Raw genomic sequence first — 18021 nt, 5'->3', positions numbered from 1 at the left:
ACGCCACAAAACCAAATGGTTCAGTGGTTTGACAAGCTCAACAAAGGAGTTTGAGGGGTTGATCTGCCCTCCAATTTCCCCCAGCCCCATTCATCCAACCATCTGCTGGATGTGTTTGACAAACAAATCTGATCTATGGAGACCCCACCTTTCAACTGTCAGGATTTAAAGGATCTACTGCTAGCATCTGGTGCCAGATACCACAGCACACCAGGGCACTCCAGGGTTCTAGAGGAATGCATGGCTCTATGGTTCAAGTCTGTTTTGACAGCAGACACTGGATCAACAAACTATCAACAAGGCGCTACGCCTAAATGATGTATACATTCTATCTAATTTTGATTATTTTGTCTCATGGAGAAAATCATCTGATTATTTTCACATATTGGTAAATGCAGCAATCATAATCTCAGCAAATGCCTTAGCTGTGTTAATGGTATTATTTTTTTCCCTTTTCTTTCTGTATTATACACTATAGTTCAGAAACTTTAAAGACAGAAACTGTGGTGTCTGCTGTAGAGACCGGGGAAACAGCCAACCTGGGACTCGAGCTATCCAAAAATCAAAAAATCTGAGGTGCAAAAAAATCTATATAAATAAATGAATTGTAAAAGCCAGTAAAGTTGACCTGCGTCATCTAAGGACAAACTACCTGCAAACATAGTATGGGTGCAAAGAACCCTCTTCCAGAAAGTGCTTGTGGTCTCCACGGAAGGGTGATGAATTATGAATGAATTAGTGGAAACTCAGTGTTGTTTCTCAAAACTCCATTTAAAATTGAAGCTTTCTTATGTTCTCCTAAGTTTTCACCCGATACTAATCAGTCAATCCAAAATATGCCAATGAATCAATAGAAGCTGTGGACATTCCCATACGGAAAGTGAAACCAAGGAGTCATAAATGTACAGCAGGCACCATAGCACAATTTAAATCTCCCATGATAACGCAGTGCACAGGCAATGTGCAAATCCTTACCCTCTATCCACCCACTGCTGTCACCTCATCTCTGTCCACCATTTTCTCAACCTATAATTATCCACTCATCTGTCTGTTTCCCTCTTTTTTGAACCATAATATTCCATGATATTTTCTTTTACCTAAAATAAACAACTTCCATTGAGCTTACACATCACCTTTGCTGTCCTGATAACAGGAAAAAGGCAGCTAAGCTTAAATTGTACCTAATTGTACAGCTTAAAATTGTTTAAGCTATACAATTTTTCTATAGTGAACAATTGTGTTTCACTATAGACTTCAGTTTATCTCATCAACTTTTAGGTATTGTGGTCTTAAGACCTTTTCATAGTATTAAGGACTTTATTTCACTCCCTTTTGTGCGTATTTTAAAGCTTTCTTTCATTCTCCACTCCCTGCTCCAGACCTGCTATGACCCTATATTTCACTGTTCTTCCACTATGGTGATTAGATTAGATGTGTTCAACCCATTATTCATGAGCTTACACTTATGAATTCTTATTTCAACACTAACTGGCAGAACATGTTAACTTAAACCACCATGACCTAACGTTCCTCCCATTTGATGTCTCTTTTATGCTTTGTAATCTCTCTTCTGGCCTTCTTCCCATCTTCTTTCTTTTTATATGTCAATCCTCATGTCCTGCATTCCAGATTTTCTCCTATTCAAACAACTTCCTCATCTCCTTTTGCTTCATTTCATCTTTTCTCATCTCCAGAGAGGAGTATTCTCCTACCAGCTTCCACACATACTTTTACTTCTATATATCCTCTAAGCCTCTTCCAACTTGTCTTTCCTCTGTATTTCTTCTTGTCTCTTGTTCTCTCTTTCTGACTCTCGGAAGACCTCATGGCTGAAAGGTGTGAAGGAGGAACTAAGTGCTTTCTCCTGTCTATAAACACTGTCCTTTATGCCTGTGTGGCTCGGAGCCTGCCTGGCAGTGGGAGGAAGAGACAGGCACTACCCGCAGAGATTTATCCACTTCTACATCTCTTTTGTTTGAACGTTCTCATGCAATTTTTCATACCATGTTAAATTAAAGCCCCAAATCCTCAGCAATACAATGTAATCCTAAGAAATAATATAGACTCAAGCGTTGAGTAGCAGAAACATTTCATTTTTAATTTTATTTTTTTCTGAAAGGTTGTGCCAGCAGTTACAGTTGGTTACAGTAAATACAATGTGTTTCACTGTAAACTGATTGGAGCCGGATTCTTAAAAATGTGTTTCCGTTTGCTGAGCCTAAGCAAGTTGTTTTGAATTGATCCATTTTCTCAGAACTTATACATATGCTAATTCAAATGCCATGTAGGTGAATTCTTGTTGTTCTGTGAACACTGAAAGGTAACAGGTCCACTACAAGGTGAAATCCAAACTAAGCAGCTCATTCTCCCAAGTATAGTTCTTTTGTACCTTTACATCCCATATTTTTCCCCTAAACCACAGAGGATGAGGCTTATCTCATTTTCCCATTCCTACTCTTTGTGCACCTCACGTTCTCTGATTTCATCTCCGTATGTCTATCTTTTTCTTCCTTTCCGTCTCTTTAAAGGCTTATCTATACTTTGTGCCACTGCACTGGCCCTTTCATTAAAGTGAATCTCATACCTCACTCCTTCCCTCATTCACCCGCCTGACCCTGGCACTTAGTTGTTTGTGTATTTCTGAATGTGTGTATTATGGGCATGTGTGCAATCATCCTTTGGGGAAACTGCCAGCAATGGTTCTAATAATTGCCTGGAAAACAGTTGAAATACCCCTGATAACCCTTTCTTCTCTCCTCTTCCTTATCTCCCAACCAAGCTGCACCCCCATGATTTAGACATATCTGCCATTTCAAAAGTAGTTTATTTTTTTACTATGGCAATTTGGTTAGCAGTTTTAGCTGATGATTTCTCAAATGTGTATAACTAATGTAACAATTTGCCTTCAGATAGTATCAGAAACTTCAAAACATGGATAAAAACCATTTTATGATTAATAATTTTACATTTACTAATAATTTAAAGATAAGATTGTGTTAAAAATGTGCACAAAAAGGTTGAATATCTCAATTCAGTCAGAGGTAAACATAAGTATTACAATCCAGTTTAATTTTTGTTTAAAATATAATTCTCTGACGTTCTGCACCTAATACAATCCTAACAGTATTCCTCCTAGATATTCTTATATATTTTTGACCAGTTTTCCAACATGCTTTCCCAGGTAAACTTTCTGCAGGTGTAGAAATAGGGTTTTATTTAATTTGTTATAAGACATAAATACATGTGGTCATGTGATGTGGACATTTTAGATGAAGATAAGATATGATGAAGTCTGACAGAATGTGCATCCATCAGCCAAAGCCTGCCAAGACATAGCGTACATGACAGAAGTACACCATGTCCTATTGGAGGAATGCCAAAAAAAATGTTGTAGGCAAAGCTTAAATAAAAACAGGGAGTGTATGCTGGAGCCAATTTAGAAATGTGCCTAAATCAGAAACATTATTCAAAGTTTAAACAGCTCACTAAAACCTAGAATATCTGTTGGAATTAACATTTCATACCAATCCATAGTATTCTCAAAATACTGTGAACTGAGATTAGAGATTCTGGTTGAGATTAGAAAGTTTTTACCATGGAATCTTCAGCAAAGACTAACAATGTAAGTTTTGACATTGAAAATATATAGAAATAATTGAATTGAAGCTAATCTCTTCCACATATACAAATTACACATCAGAATCAAGGCCTTTCTTGACTTTCACAACGTTTATCCTCTACTTCTGTGGAACCTGTGGTTTCTGTCAAATCACCTCAGAGTGCAGGGTGAACACACAAACTCATTATGCCACCAAATGTAGTACAGCTGGAAATTTTATCACAGTTTGACCAACTGTCTTAAATGTGTTGTACATTACTGGCGCTATAATACCACCAATGTAAAACAGTTAGTCCACTGGTTTAAAAAATAATGAATATAGCTGGATGTGGTTCTGACGTTGTCAAAAACAGGCAGTCAACCATGACAAAAAAAGAAGAAGAAATGTAGCAGTAGTCAAGCCACTTATAAAAAAATAACAATCCAGACAAATCACTACTGCAGAATTGCAGGCCAATCTCTAACCTTCCATTTATCAGCAAAATTATTGAAAAAGCAGAATTTCAAAAGTTCAATAGATTCTCAACAATGACCAACCACATCTTTCAGTCTTATTTCTGTGCTCACCACAGTACTGAGGCGGTCCTTGTCAAAGTGTTCAATGACATCCACATAAATGCACACTGGAAAAAACTATGTTGGTTCTGTTGGGCCTCAGTGCAGCATTTGACACTGTAGACTGTAGACACTTTAAGAAAATAAAGTGACTGGAAAGCTAAGCTACACCCTCTGTAATTCATTGGTTCGAATCTTACCTCAAAAACAGGGACTTCTTTGTGAACATAGGTAACTTCTTATTGGTGCAGACAGAAGTCACATGTGGAGTATCCCAAGGATCAATCCTGGGACCCCTCCTGTTCAATAGGAAGGGTCTCTGCCTGCCCCCCACCTGGCTAAGTGTTGGTTTATTTATAATAAGAACAACCAACAAATAAATGAAATTGTTTAAAATATTTTTTTAGGACACTAGTTTCCCATGACTCCATGTGCCTCTGCTCCACTCAGCATTTCACCGACAGAGCAGAATCAGTCCTGAAAGACGGGTTTGTAGATGATGCATTGAGCATGGAACAAACATGGCAGCGTGCAACAATCACACTGCTGCACGCTGGCCACCTCACACGCCGTCACAGTCTGCATCCCTCAAGTTTGCTTTTATGCATTTCACTAAAGTAAAAACTCAACAGTCAGGAAATGAAAAAGCTTGCTCTCTACTAGTGCCTCATGAATTAAAACCTCTGCATCCAGGAGAGAGATGTCCAGATGCAGCAGATTTAGGGTCTCAAGCAGACCCGGTGCATTGTTGAGCAGGATTTGATTCAGGGGCCCCTCTTTCTGCTAAAAACATCAGCACCACTTAAAGCATTTGGAATCTGGGAGGGTTCCAAATGGTTCATTGGCCAACCCTAAAAGCATATCAGTGGTAATTGTAAATAGAATAGAAATGTACTATAGAAAAACTTGCTGTTGTGTTTTCCCACAACATCAAGGAGCGTTGCAGCAGAATAGCGGGCTGAGTATTTTTTTTAATTCAGGAACTGGATTGGCAGCCTTAAAAATTCATTCTTAATCATGTTAGTTTGTCAAAACAGATTACAGGTGTAGAAAAGCTGAATGTTTCACTGCTTCTCAACACATCCTAGATTATTTTTTAAAAATAACAGCTCATTAGTTATTTTTTTGATTGTTAATTTTTTTTAGTCTTCCCTAAGGGATTCAAACATGGCTTATACTTTCAACATTCTAACACCCAAAGCACTGCATTGAAAATCCTTAATTTTTGCTTAATTGTTAACTATTCCTACTTTGTATTTTAACTTAAATTTTAATAAAATATTGTATTTATTTAAGTTTTTATATGAGACTTAACTCATTGAGCTAGGTAATTCGTAAACTAGCATTTTAACTTTCAATTGTAACTGATGAAAAAACCTCAATTTTATTTATCTAAAAACTTACATGCTTTGTGTGAATTATGTGAGTTTGTGATTTTACCAGTCAGCTTTCTGATTTAAGGATAAAGATTATGCCTCATCAGTTATTGCCAGCCACTTTGCAGTATAATCTTACTCCAGCTAATTTTCTAACATTTTCCAAAGAAAACACGTAATGTAGCCTTTCTTCAATGAATGCATGACTCTAAAAAGAGAAGCTAAACCAGAAAACAACTGTTTTCTTCAACAGCGAAGGGCCATTCTTCTGTTTCGAGGGGATGCTGGCTGCCAAGCAGCCATACAGAAGGAGGCAGTTTGTCCACTGGTCAATGCTCAGCAGGAGCAGGAAGTAACGCTTCCCTTGGAGATCTTCTTTTGACTCCCATTCAAATGAAATTTTCTATCTAACACCGAATCAGCAGAACCAACACCAACTGAGCACACAAGATATGCACATTCACTCATTATTGAAAGCTCTGAAAGGCTGGTTGGATCTGGTTTGTCCCCAGATGTCAGCTGCTGTACTCCCAACACACACACACACGCACCCCCACACAAAATAGCATCACATTGCGTCTTGTAAAATGTCAGTGTTGCCATGGACACTCCCTGCTGACTACCACCAGCATCCAATTTCGATTAGTAAGGAGGTTAATTGAATTATTTCAACTCATCACTTAATAGAGTGAGGGACAAAAGAATGAAGTGTGGAAATTGGAAGAGAGAGATCAGGAAAACTTGATTTAAAGGACAAAGATATAAGAACAGGAAGTCTGTGAAATTCTAGCTTGACCAGAGTAGCAAGAAGGAGAGATTATGCTGGTGGATAAGAATAGGTAAAGAAAGCTGTGTCCATTTAGTTATACATTTAGGAAACTAAATATATTATCACAAAGTAGGAAGACCAAAACATAAAAGGTACTTCATGGTATTCTCTGTTGCTCTTTCTGGCTGAAACAGTCTGCCAAATCAAATACGTTTTGGCAGCTGATGGTAACACGTATTTCCATCAAACATGTAAAATATATCCAGGAGCAGTCGAGAGACAAAATGCTGACCCACCTTCTTCAACACATGACTTCAGTATAAGATTTCAATGTCAATTTCAATTTAAATTATAGATTAAATAATGTGTAGAAAATTTTCAGATAAAATTCAACATAAGCGCAGTTCTGGGAGCTGCTGTGTGGCTGAATGGAAGTGATGGTCCAGATATGTAAAAAAAATGTATTTAAATTACCTCCAACTGCATTACTATTTCATGTGTTGAAACATTCAAAAATAAGTACAGAAACTGGATTTTGAATCAGCAGTAAAGGAAAGCGGTTTCTTTCATTTAACACCCATTTTGTCTTGCCAGTTTGTTCCGTTTAGCATCTGTGACTGTCTGTGACTCATCAGCTTCCAGCCATAGTCTGGGAACTGACTATTAAATATACAGAACAAAAACCTGCACACACAAAACCACAGTCTTCAAGGAAACCCCATGTATGACTCAGTGTCCCTTCTTTTGTGCTTGTGGGATTGAACTCTACAAGAACCTGTATTGTTCTTATTAATTGTTCCCTTTGATGTACTTCCCTTGCCTAACAACACAAGAACATGGAGAAAAGTAACCAATGGCTATAGATATATAACGAAGTAGGAATAAACTCAATTTTCAAAAATTCAGAGTGGGGCAACTTAGACATACATAAGACGATTATTCGTTTTAAGGCCAACCTTTCCAGAAGTGCATCATTTAATAACTTAAAATTAAATATTTTCCTTAATGAACTTCACCAGTAAACATCTTCATTTATTCTGAATTGACAAGTTTCAATGCGGCTTGTAGTTGGAGGACACTGCATCCTTGTTGAGTTAATTAAAATTAAATGAAATAATGTCAATGAAATATTCATGACAACTCGGAGATTCATCAGAGGGAGTAGGTTGAAATTCTAAAAATAACACTCTTCTTCAGTAAATGAAAATTAATTTCCATGAAATTTGAGCCTGATAACTAAGAACTTTTTGTTTCCTTCCAATAACAAATTAATTTATACTCTCATGAAAATGCAGAAATATAATATGTTTTAAAAAGCTTCACCTATGCTTGTGAACCTTGGCCAAAGAAGAAATTCAAGTAACTGTCTTGTAAAATTTGCATAAAAAGTAGTAGACAGAAGAAAAGCAATTTTGTTTAATTTGAGAAAAAAAAAAAAAAATCGCTGTTGCATTATAACTGTCTTTGCTAAAGAGTTGAATAATATTTCAATATTTGATAATAATAGCCAGTTTTGAGCAGCGGAGTTTAGAATGGCTCAGGAAACAGCCCTTAAATTGAAAATTACATATTCCAGACAACAAAGCCTCAAATCGTTTTCATATTTGTCACATTACAAACACAAACTACAATGGATTTTACTGTCTCAAGTAGTGCATGTTCACAACATAAAAAAATAGCATTATAAATATGAAATATGTGGTGTGCATATGTAATCAAGCATCAGAAAACCTTTTGGAGACTACAGGAGATGTAAGACTGGGGTGAAGCCTCTTATTCTTGGTTCAGATGAAAGCAAACTCTTGTTAGACTGTTTCAGTCAAAGCCTCAAATAAAATCCATTTTAGAATCTGGTCAAGAATCTGTGGAAGACAACCTGGAAATAGTTGTTCACAGACAATATCCATCCAATCCATCTAAGATAGAACAGCTTTGCTAAGAAGAACGGGAACAGATATTTATCTCCAGGTGACCCGTTGTCTAGAGGCAAATCCCAAATGATTGTTGCTGTAATTATAACAAAAAATGGTTCAGAAAGTTGTGACTAAGGGGGCAGAAAACCACAAATCATTTTATTTCCACAGTATACTCCTTCACCTCATGTCTTACTGGGGGAATATGAGCGATCAGCTGTAGCTTGTAATAGTCTTTACACAGTCAGGATTCAGGTTATACTGCTAACTTCAGCCTGGGTTTCCCACCTTTTCTTGTGCACACAAAGGGCCCTGGCCTGACTCTGCAGCCTCATCCACTATTGTGGTGCTGTTTGAGGAACTCATAATTTTTCGAGTTATGAATGAGGCAAGTTGATGGCCCTGGACTCAACAGCCGTTGCTCCAGAATGGACAAATTACCAGCCAGCTTCTGCTTATTTACAATACGCTGTCCCGGTGCTGAGCTCATGTTTTATGACACATATATATTCAGTGTCAGAAGATGTGTTAAATTAAAGGTTAAGTAGCAAATAGCAAACATAGAACAATGTTTGCCATTTGCCTTTTTTTTTTTTTTTTACCGTTATACCTTTGGACATGTAAAATGAATCCTGCAACTGTGTGTCCTGCATACGTTTCACACCTGCTGAGTATTTCACACCTCTGTGGGAGTGTCCCCAAAAAGTTCCAATCAGACTTGGTTATGAAAAACCACGTCTCTTATAACTGGAGACGTGCAAACGAGCAGCTGGACTGCAAAACAAATAATGTTATGGTTTCACTGAAAACCAGATCCATGTAAATGGGATAAACATAAGAGAGATGAGGAGTGCATTAGAAAAATGTTCCATTATACATCTCAGCCCATAAATGCTTAAAACTGCTGCTGATGGGGTTATCTTTCTGGCAGTGTCTCTTATCCCTGTAGAAGCTCTTTTTGATTGTCTTTTGAATTTTTGGTAAGCTCACCTTTATTCTTTGTTTTTTCATTGTTCAAATGTCAGACTATAAGGCCCTGCTCATAATTAGTATTAGACGTGTCTTGATTGAGATAGATGCAAGTAGACAATGCTTACAAAGGCCTTTTAACATCTAGTTTTAAAATTCTACTGGTGTCATTCCCTTCTAGATTATTAGTCAAACACATTAATATGGCTGGGATTTATTTGAGTGGGCAAATGTATGTTATTTTTCTCTATAAAACTAGTTTAATTTTGACTAACATTTTTCACATTTAAAAGAGCAAAGCAGTAAAAGACTATCCAGCATTCTTATGTTTAGCAAACATAAAGAATTAGATCATGTTTACCACATTAAATTAAATTTATAGGTATCGGTCAATAAAAACCTCCATACCACAGCATGGCGATGCAAGTGTAGGTTTTGAAAATGAAATATGCTTCACAAAAGTTAGAATTAAATGTAAATTATCTGTATTTTAATAGGTAGACTTACTTCTACTTAATTGTCAATGGCATATGTTCAAACACAACCTATTTCTAGGAAAAATAAAATATTAACCAGGGAAACTCTAAAATGTTCAACTTCAACACATGTGTCTTTAGCAGCATGCTCCGAAGTGTATCTGGTGGCACTGAATGTCAAGACTAAGTTGAGATGAAAAATAAGGCAAGACAACTATTGAGTTCCCTCCCTCCTGTGGTCTCCTTATGCTTTCCATTTGCTCACCCCCACCTCTACATAGACTGTTATCCAATTAGGTGGTTCTTACTGGTTTAATCGATGGAGACATGAGCAGGCACACAATGACATGAATACAGACAGACACCACACAGCTCCACCTGCTCCACAAGCACTGTCTAGGCTGCGCCAGCCATGGAAACGAAGGGATATGGTGCAGGAAGTAAAATGCGAGCATAAGTGACAGGAGCAGACCCACAATTATGTGACATGCAGTGGTGAGAATGCATTGTACACACAAGCATGCACAAACTTAGTGATGTGGATGTATGATAATAGCAGCGAATGACATGAATCCCAGTTAAACGTAAAGTATTTGTTGATACATTGAGTTATTTTGACAAACGAAAATACAATAAAAATCATCCAAATGAAGATTACAAATGTTGTTCTTAATGTGCAGTAGTGCTCATGCACAGCTTCAGTACTTTGTGGAGCATTTTATTAGACTTTACAACCTCTGAAAATTGTTTTCATTAGGCAGCTACAAGCTTATGACATCACCTTAACTGGAATATTTGCCCATTTCAGCTTGCAACCTTTAAATCCTATCCCAAAATGTAAAAGAAAAATCAAAATGTGGTGGAAGGTAGTATCAAACTAGAATGTTATATGGTTTTATTAACAAACAAACTTTGGTTTGAATGGAGATGTGATCAGAATTGTAGTCTTGCATGATTTGAGCCCTTGTGGATTTGTTGGGCTATTTTCCAGTCAGGTAGCTGGCCAATAGGTTTTGAACTTCCTTAGAATATTTTTGTGTTTCTTTGACTGCTATGACAAAAATGGTAGGAAATTAACATTCTCATCTTTCAGCTTTTGGGGAAGCTCATTTGTTCTCACCTTGAATATTTTTATGGCTGAGATTTTTGCACACCATTAGAACTGAATCAAATGAGCATTCAATATAGAATTCATGAATGTTATGCATTTTCTATTTTTTGTAGTAGTCATTCAAAAGCAGAATAGTGCTTTGAGAAACTTGAACTAATAAATATTTAAAATCTGTGGGAGGTTAAATATTTCTGTTTGCAGCTGCACCAATGACAAAGTGCAGACAATTGTTTATTTAAACAGAATTTTTTTGTGTGTTAAATAAAAAATTAGTTCAGTTTATACTTTTTTGTCATTGTAGTTATCAAATTTAATATAATAGATTTGCTGGATCTTCACTAAATAAATACTTCATAAAGCACCAAACCACTGGCAGCTTGTAGAGGTATAGGCTATGTGCATCTGTTGAAGTCCTTCTTTCAGTTCCCATCATCCCCCCATTATAAAATGTAACTGTGTTGCAGTTATGATTAATATCACATTTTATGTAGCACATGTAACAGGAAGCAACACTGTACTGTGATTGTGCCTGGAAGTCACTAAAATAAATGAGCCATTTAGTCAAAATGAAGACCCTCTGTGTAGACGACTTAGCACATTTGAAAGGTTGCACTTTGTGATTTACTATGCGTGAAAGATTTTGCAAGAACCATTTTAGTGCGTCATATTCTCCATCTCTGAAGAAAAGGAACAGAGGGAAGAAGGGAAAGAAAAAAAATAGAGAAAAATGAATACAATGCTCTGGAAGTTTAGAAATATTATGAATATAAGAGATGGGAAGTTCAAATGTGGATTTAAGGGATATTAAAACACAAATCACAATAAATGCCCTGCTGAATCCTTTTGATCACATATTTTGCCTCATTTACCTCATTACACCAGAGACAGACATATCACGACTAGATCTTTCTACTCCAGTCAGAGTATTTTGTTGATTTGCATCTTTCCTGCAGCATAATTACCTCTTCTATTTGTAAGCTTAGTGATCTCCTACTTAATCCAGAACCAACCTACACTTCTTCAGCTCTACTTCACAAAGAAAGTGTCAGAGATCCTTAAATGACGAATACATAATAAGCTACCACCTTTGTAAATCTGCAGCTAATTATGGCCAGATATTTCAGCAAACATAAATGCAAGGCAAAGTGCTAATTACTGCACAACCTTTCATGTGTGTAAGTAAATCCAGCCCTTGAAGAAAACATATAGTTAATGTGAATTATCTATATGTTAATTCACATTAATATATAGTTAATGTTAATTCTTCTATGTGGTTGCACTGCATAACTACCACTGCCGGTTCAGTTTACAAACACCGAATTGTATCAATAGAATAATTAACCTTTAAAATACCAGACTGCAAATAATTTATCAGACAACATTATGCACAAATTTTATCCAATTTATAAATATAAAAATTTAAAAATGCATAACATTTAGTTGGTGATACATAAGAGTGATCTGCTGAAATCCTCACATTTGGGATTTTCTATGCAGCATGTTCATGAACTTTTCTGATTTTGAGAGCAAAGCTATTCTACACACATGCATGCACATTTATGTCAAGCATCTAATATAGATTTTTAAAAACTTCAAAGAATAGAATTTACACACAAACTAAAACAAATAAATAAGCTTGGGGTAATAGTAATTTATCAATTTATAATTAATGTCATCAGATAGTTACTTTAAACAGTTTATTCTTCTATGATATAAGTAAGACTTATGTAAATTAGTGTTATGTCAGTTTTGTGTTTTCAGGAACGGTCTATTCAATGAACTAATAATCTGAAGTGCACTAACTCATTTGTTCATTTTGCAGTTAAGATGGGTCAGTGTCAGTGTGCTGGTTGGATGTACTTGTGTTATGTGACTCACAAAATGTGATAAAGATTTACCCAATGAGAGAGAGAGTGCCACACCAGCACATTCACATTGTTCCATATAACACAGTAGGAGTGTAACAGGTAAATCTTTTATAGATTCAAACTCGACTAAAAACCCACCTTTATAGGATTGTATTTAAAACATAATCAATTACAAATTTATTGATGGAACCTGACTTAATGTTGTGTTTTGATTGTCGATTCTATGTTGCATTGTGTTTCTGTGTTTGATATGATGTAAAGCACTTTGAAATGCCTTGCTGCTGAAATGTGCTATACAAATAAAATTTGATTGATTGATTCACTGCACAGCCAATCAGAATGTGTGCTGTTCACTGTAGTGCACGAACGGTACAGTAAGCTTTGCTGTGACACAATCGTTCCCGCAGTGACAAAAAAACAACTTTTATTAGATTTCTATAGCTACTGTCACTGATGTTCTTGTCTTAAAGCAAGAAAAAAAAAAAACATTCGGCGCCGTGTGAACACCACAGTGAGCCGCGAATCAGGACGTGATCCATTCACGCTGTGACACAAAGCCACAGCACAGGTAGTGGCGAATCAGGATGTGATCTATTCACATTACATGAACGGCACAGTGCGCTGGGAAATCAGGAGGCACAAAACAAGGGATATCTGGACCTGATCCGTTCATGCTGATTAATAGCATGTGAGTTGCTCACTGAATGAATCAGCGCTGTTCTGAACAAATTCACCATGTGATCTGGTGAGCAGATCTTGTAAATGGATCATTCTAATGTACAGATCCTAGTGATTCAGTAAACTCAATTGAACTGTGGTTAAGTTCAGCATCCAAATAAAAGCTTTGATTGACTCTCACAAACCCAAAAACTATACTCCCAGACAATTTTAAAAGTTCATGATAAAATCTAGGTGTTTTGAAGCAAAAAATGTAAGAGTGGCTTGAACATTTGACTATGTTTAGTTTTTATCCCTGTTGAGACGAGTACAAGGTCAACTACCTTCTTCAGCAGAAGAAATTGTCCTTTTAGAACATTTTTGCCATATGTTATTCCTACCTTCTTGAACAGCTTGGAAAGGGTTGTTTCCATCGACAAATTCCACAGAGAAGGTGATCTTTTCTGTCTCCAGGATCTCATTGTTCAAGTTGAGATCTGCCACAGCGAGACGAAAAACTTCATCATCTTTTCGTGCTGACTCGTCAAAGATGGCACCTACAGAAAAAAGATTGGAAAAAATTAAACAGAATCCCATTTAAGATGCTGAAACTACATCTAGCCAAGAGAAGTGCAGATGTCGCAAACAGCACATAAAATAACTTTTCTAAAAGTAGTTTATTCCATATTTGGTAAAATTGTCACTACATCATGACAGTATAATATGAGAGATAATCTTTGAAAAAAACAAGTTCCTCTACCTTCTCCCTGTAGTCCTACTGCCATCTGCAGAAATACAATTAATCTGAGCCATGAGATGTGTTTTAAAACTTGTGTATGCACTGCTCACGCCCTCCTGATGGCCGTCTGCTGCACTACAGCTCCTTCCACCGAGCAGGCCCTGCCGTAAATGTGAATGAACAGTTTTCCTGTAACGATTCTCCGCCAATAGTAAAGGTGCAGAAAACTGGCAATCTTGATCAGGGTATGCATGAGCATGATTGACAATGCTAAGACCTTCTTGCTGGCTCTGATTGGTTCAGGCGGACAGTGGTGTATTTCAGCATATTTTGGTAGAAGTACGGGAGAAGACAGAGGAGCTTGATTTTTTCACAGATCATCTCTCATGTAATACTGTCATAACATAGTGATGCATCATTGCAGCTATCCCTCAAAATGAAAAAGATGCCATCCTTACTGACTGTGATAGTGTTGGGTTATACATGGACAGTGAGGGGAGATGATTGGCCCCTGTATTAGTTCAAAGGGTTACCAATGACACCTTATTTGAATATCTTCGTGCCTGGGAAATTTAACTGGGTTTATAAATTATATTCAACTAAATAAATTTTAAAAAAGAGTTAATTTTAGTTATTTACATCTTTCTGACTATTTAATTGGAATGACTCCTAAAACACGACTGAATTTTTACAACATTTTTACAACACGTGAATTTTTACAACACATCAGTCAACACGTAACAGACGTGAACACGTGACTGAATTTTTACAACACGCTTTCCACAGCTCACAACACAGTTTTTTTCCCACAGCTCCCAATACGCGAGTTGTGGAAAGCTCTGAACAAGAATTTACTTTCTATGATATGCATTAAACAAAAGCTTAAGTATCTGGATTCCTGGAGAAAATGAGAGTTCATTTCAAGGTCAGTTATAGGTCAAACATAACAGTGCACTGGCCAAAATGAAACATGCTGCACATAGAAGAAGAAGGAAGAACTGGAGTGCACCATTATGTTGGAGTCAATAAAGTTCTAGTCAGTGCTAAATTAGTCATACAATTAAATGTCAACCTGCCTGTGTGTTGACTAATTGGTAGAGGTGTGGTATTTACTTTAGAATGTTACACACAATTAACCATGTGCCATTTGCTTTCTTCCCATTTAGCCTTTGAGTTTGACCAAGTTTAGCCTTTGAATCCACGAAGGTGCTAATTGTGAAAACCTGTTCCATTAAGGCACTAGAAACTCTTATTTCATTGACCGGAAGAAGAAAAAAAATATGGATGTGTGTGTAGCTGTGCATGTGTTTAGGTTTCTGGTTCCATTCCAATTAATTCCATTAGTGACCGAGCTACACAGGATGAAGTCTGTTTTCTACCACATATAGAGGTCTGTTGCAGTAATTAGTCTTGTACAGTCAGCAGCTTACAGGATGGAGGTTAAGTGCTAAACTTTGCAGTGTACAAAAGGAACTGTGACGTCTCCATTGTGTGAAGAGAAGTACTATCCATGGAGTCTTCCTGAAAAAAAAAAAATACTAGGCCTACATTATTGCCATTTTTTTCCACAGTGGATTAATTTAGCCATTCTGATTTTAGTCGAATTGAACAGTACATTGTATTTGAGCTAAAGCTGCTGATTTAAAAATTTGACCAGATTAATCTCACTCTAACGCCATGATCACAAGGCCTACTTTTCTAAGCTTGATATATAAATATGCATGCAGTTATGGTTCGTGCAGGAATGGTGCTCTGGGAAAGGAAAATGTAAATAGAGTGAACTTATATAGCGCTTTTCCAGTCATTTTGACACTCAAAGCGATTTACACTGAGCCACATTCACCAAATCGCACTCACAAACGTACACGCCTTTATACACAGATATGCAGATAGATAAGTCCCTTGCCCAGAGGCATATCAACACGTGGCAGTAGGAAGCTGGAATCAAATCTACAACCTTCTAATCGCAAGACGACTACTCTACCCACACAGGAATGGTGCCCCCGGAGGGCTGTGAACTAGGTAACCCTGCGTAAAGAAAGGCTTTTGGATAAAAATACGTACATCGATTAATCTGTTTTATGTAATATTAACATGTTAAAATTTTCAGATTAATCGCATGCGTTAACACTTTAACGTTGACAGCTCTATTTTAAACTAAAACAAAATAATGTCTGGGCAACATTAACCCTGTGTACCAGTAAATTGCTTTCAAACACAAGATTGATCAAAATTACCTCCTGAAGGACAATTAATTCCAGAACATCCATTTTGCATAGTCTTTATGCAGAGTTTTCAACTTTTCTCTACATCAGAAGGCCTCATGAAATATACATCTCTTAATCGTTTAATTCCTCAGCATCTGAAAATATAAATTTTCTATTGCTGATTGAGTCTCGGTTAGTATTATACTCATGCAGTATAAATGAGGAGAAGAAAAAGGGGCTGGAAAAAAAGCAATTGAAGCAAACACAAAGACATTAACTATTCCATTAGAGTTAAATTATGAATGGACTTGAAATCTGTTTGAGGATGGTACTGCTGGGAAACAATTTTGAACTGTTCAAATGGGACAAATGAAACAGGACGGTTTTAGGTCCTATATCTAAGGGTCAAAACAATTGTCCCAGTGATGCTAAAATGTTAGCAATAACTTTAATCATTGCTTTAATTTTTTAACAATTACTTGTATCTTTGCAGTTGGGTTTTAAATTTGGCTCTAAAAAGATATGTAAATTTTCAAAGTTTGAGTGTTAGTGTGGCAAGAAAAACGCAAAACGGCTTCTGTAATCTTAGTTTTTACACTAATGTTACCATGGTAAAATGCTCCCAGACATAAATTAAAAGTTGCACAGGGATGTACAGCAATCTGTTTTTGTGTGGCTGACTGCTTTGTGTGTGTTCTTATCAAACATCTGATCATCGACAAATATGTGAATCAAAAGAGTGCAGCAGTCACAGAGTGACTTCAAAACTGAGTAAAATATGCACTTTAAGTGATAATGATCAGCCATATTTTTCCCTTTTTTAGTTGTCTATTATCTGCCTTTGGTTTATCTTCTGCCACCATTTAAGCAGGTCCCATTAAAAAAATCCCACTGTGCTAGCAGAGCCAAATATAAAAGAAAAACTTTCATAAATGAGTAGAATCAGATGTGGATACAATTTCAATAACAGTAATGTCTACAAGTCATAACATTGATTTGTACTATCTGCCAAATGTGCCTTAAAATTCATGAATGCCTCAAGGTAGGAAGTAAACCCTGATTGCCCAATGAAAAGAACAATTCAAAATCAGAAACTCAGAAATAATTATAATAAGAAACAGTATGAAAACAATAGGCCTTCGCAGCGCTTTCCTGCTTGGGCCTAGTAATATAAGCATCTGATCTCCAACATACAAGAGAAAAATATAATAACCACGCAAGAACCTTCTTCATAACACTTTTTTTTTCCTGTTGGAGGATCACTGGAAGTCAATTATTCTTTGTCTGGTTTTTCAGAGCATCCCTGCATGTTGACTTACAACCAAAGATGTACAAATCTGTACTTACACAACATGCAGTAGTTTGAATTCTGTCCCCTTTACTATAATGTGTCGGTGAGCGCAAAGGCAAACAGCCCAACATTAATCAGACAGGAAATAAAAGCACTGAATCTTGCTTCACACAGTCGCCTCAAGGGCAGCTGCGCACACACACACACGCATGCACACCCCAATATACATGGAGTGTGTGAGAGCAAAGGCACTAAATCATCAACCCTTTCCCTAACCGTCTCTTCCATGACAACATCAGCAACAACAGCGGTCAGACTGAACAGAGGAGGCATCCCAAAGCAGAGACCCCAAATCATTTGGTCAAGAGACATTGATCAGATGTCTGTTTGTGGTCAAGTGCTTTGTATTCATTTTCTAGTTTGTTTACACTGATAAAGAAGCAATAAATAACATATCTATTTATTGCCCAA

General features: G+C 36.7%; 1 protein-coding gene across 3 annotated transcripts in view; it reads right to left on the bottom strand.

Moving 5' to 3' along the window:
* The window catches only part of grid2 (glutamate ionotropic receptor delta type subunit 2), a 452662-nt gene that overhangs the window by 355726 nt on the left and 78915 nt on the right, over nt 1-18021 (bottom strand). For all 3 annotated transcript variants that reach the window (XR_002753592.1, XM_023343824.1, XM_023343825.1), the window contains exon 2: nt 13715-13870. Coding sequence is in view for 2 of the 3 variants with exons in the window: in XM_023343824.1 (XP_023199592.1) it covers nt 13715-13870 (156 nt within the window). In the remaining variant the exon portion in view is untranslated. The remainder of the gene's footprint in view (nt 1-13714; nt 13871-18021) is intronic.

This window comes from Xiphophorus maculatus, chromosome 12 (assembly GCF_002775205.1).
Source record: "Xiphophorus maculatus strain JP 163 A chromosome 12, X_maculatus-5.0-male, whole genome shotgun sequence".
NCBI lineage: Eukaryota > Metazoa > Chordata > Actinopteri > Cyprinodontiformes > Poeciliidae > Xiphophorus > Xiphophorus maculatus.
The sequence above is the reverse complement of the archived record's forward strand: the minus strand, read 5'-3'. Positions and strand labels throughout refer to the sequence as shown.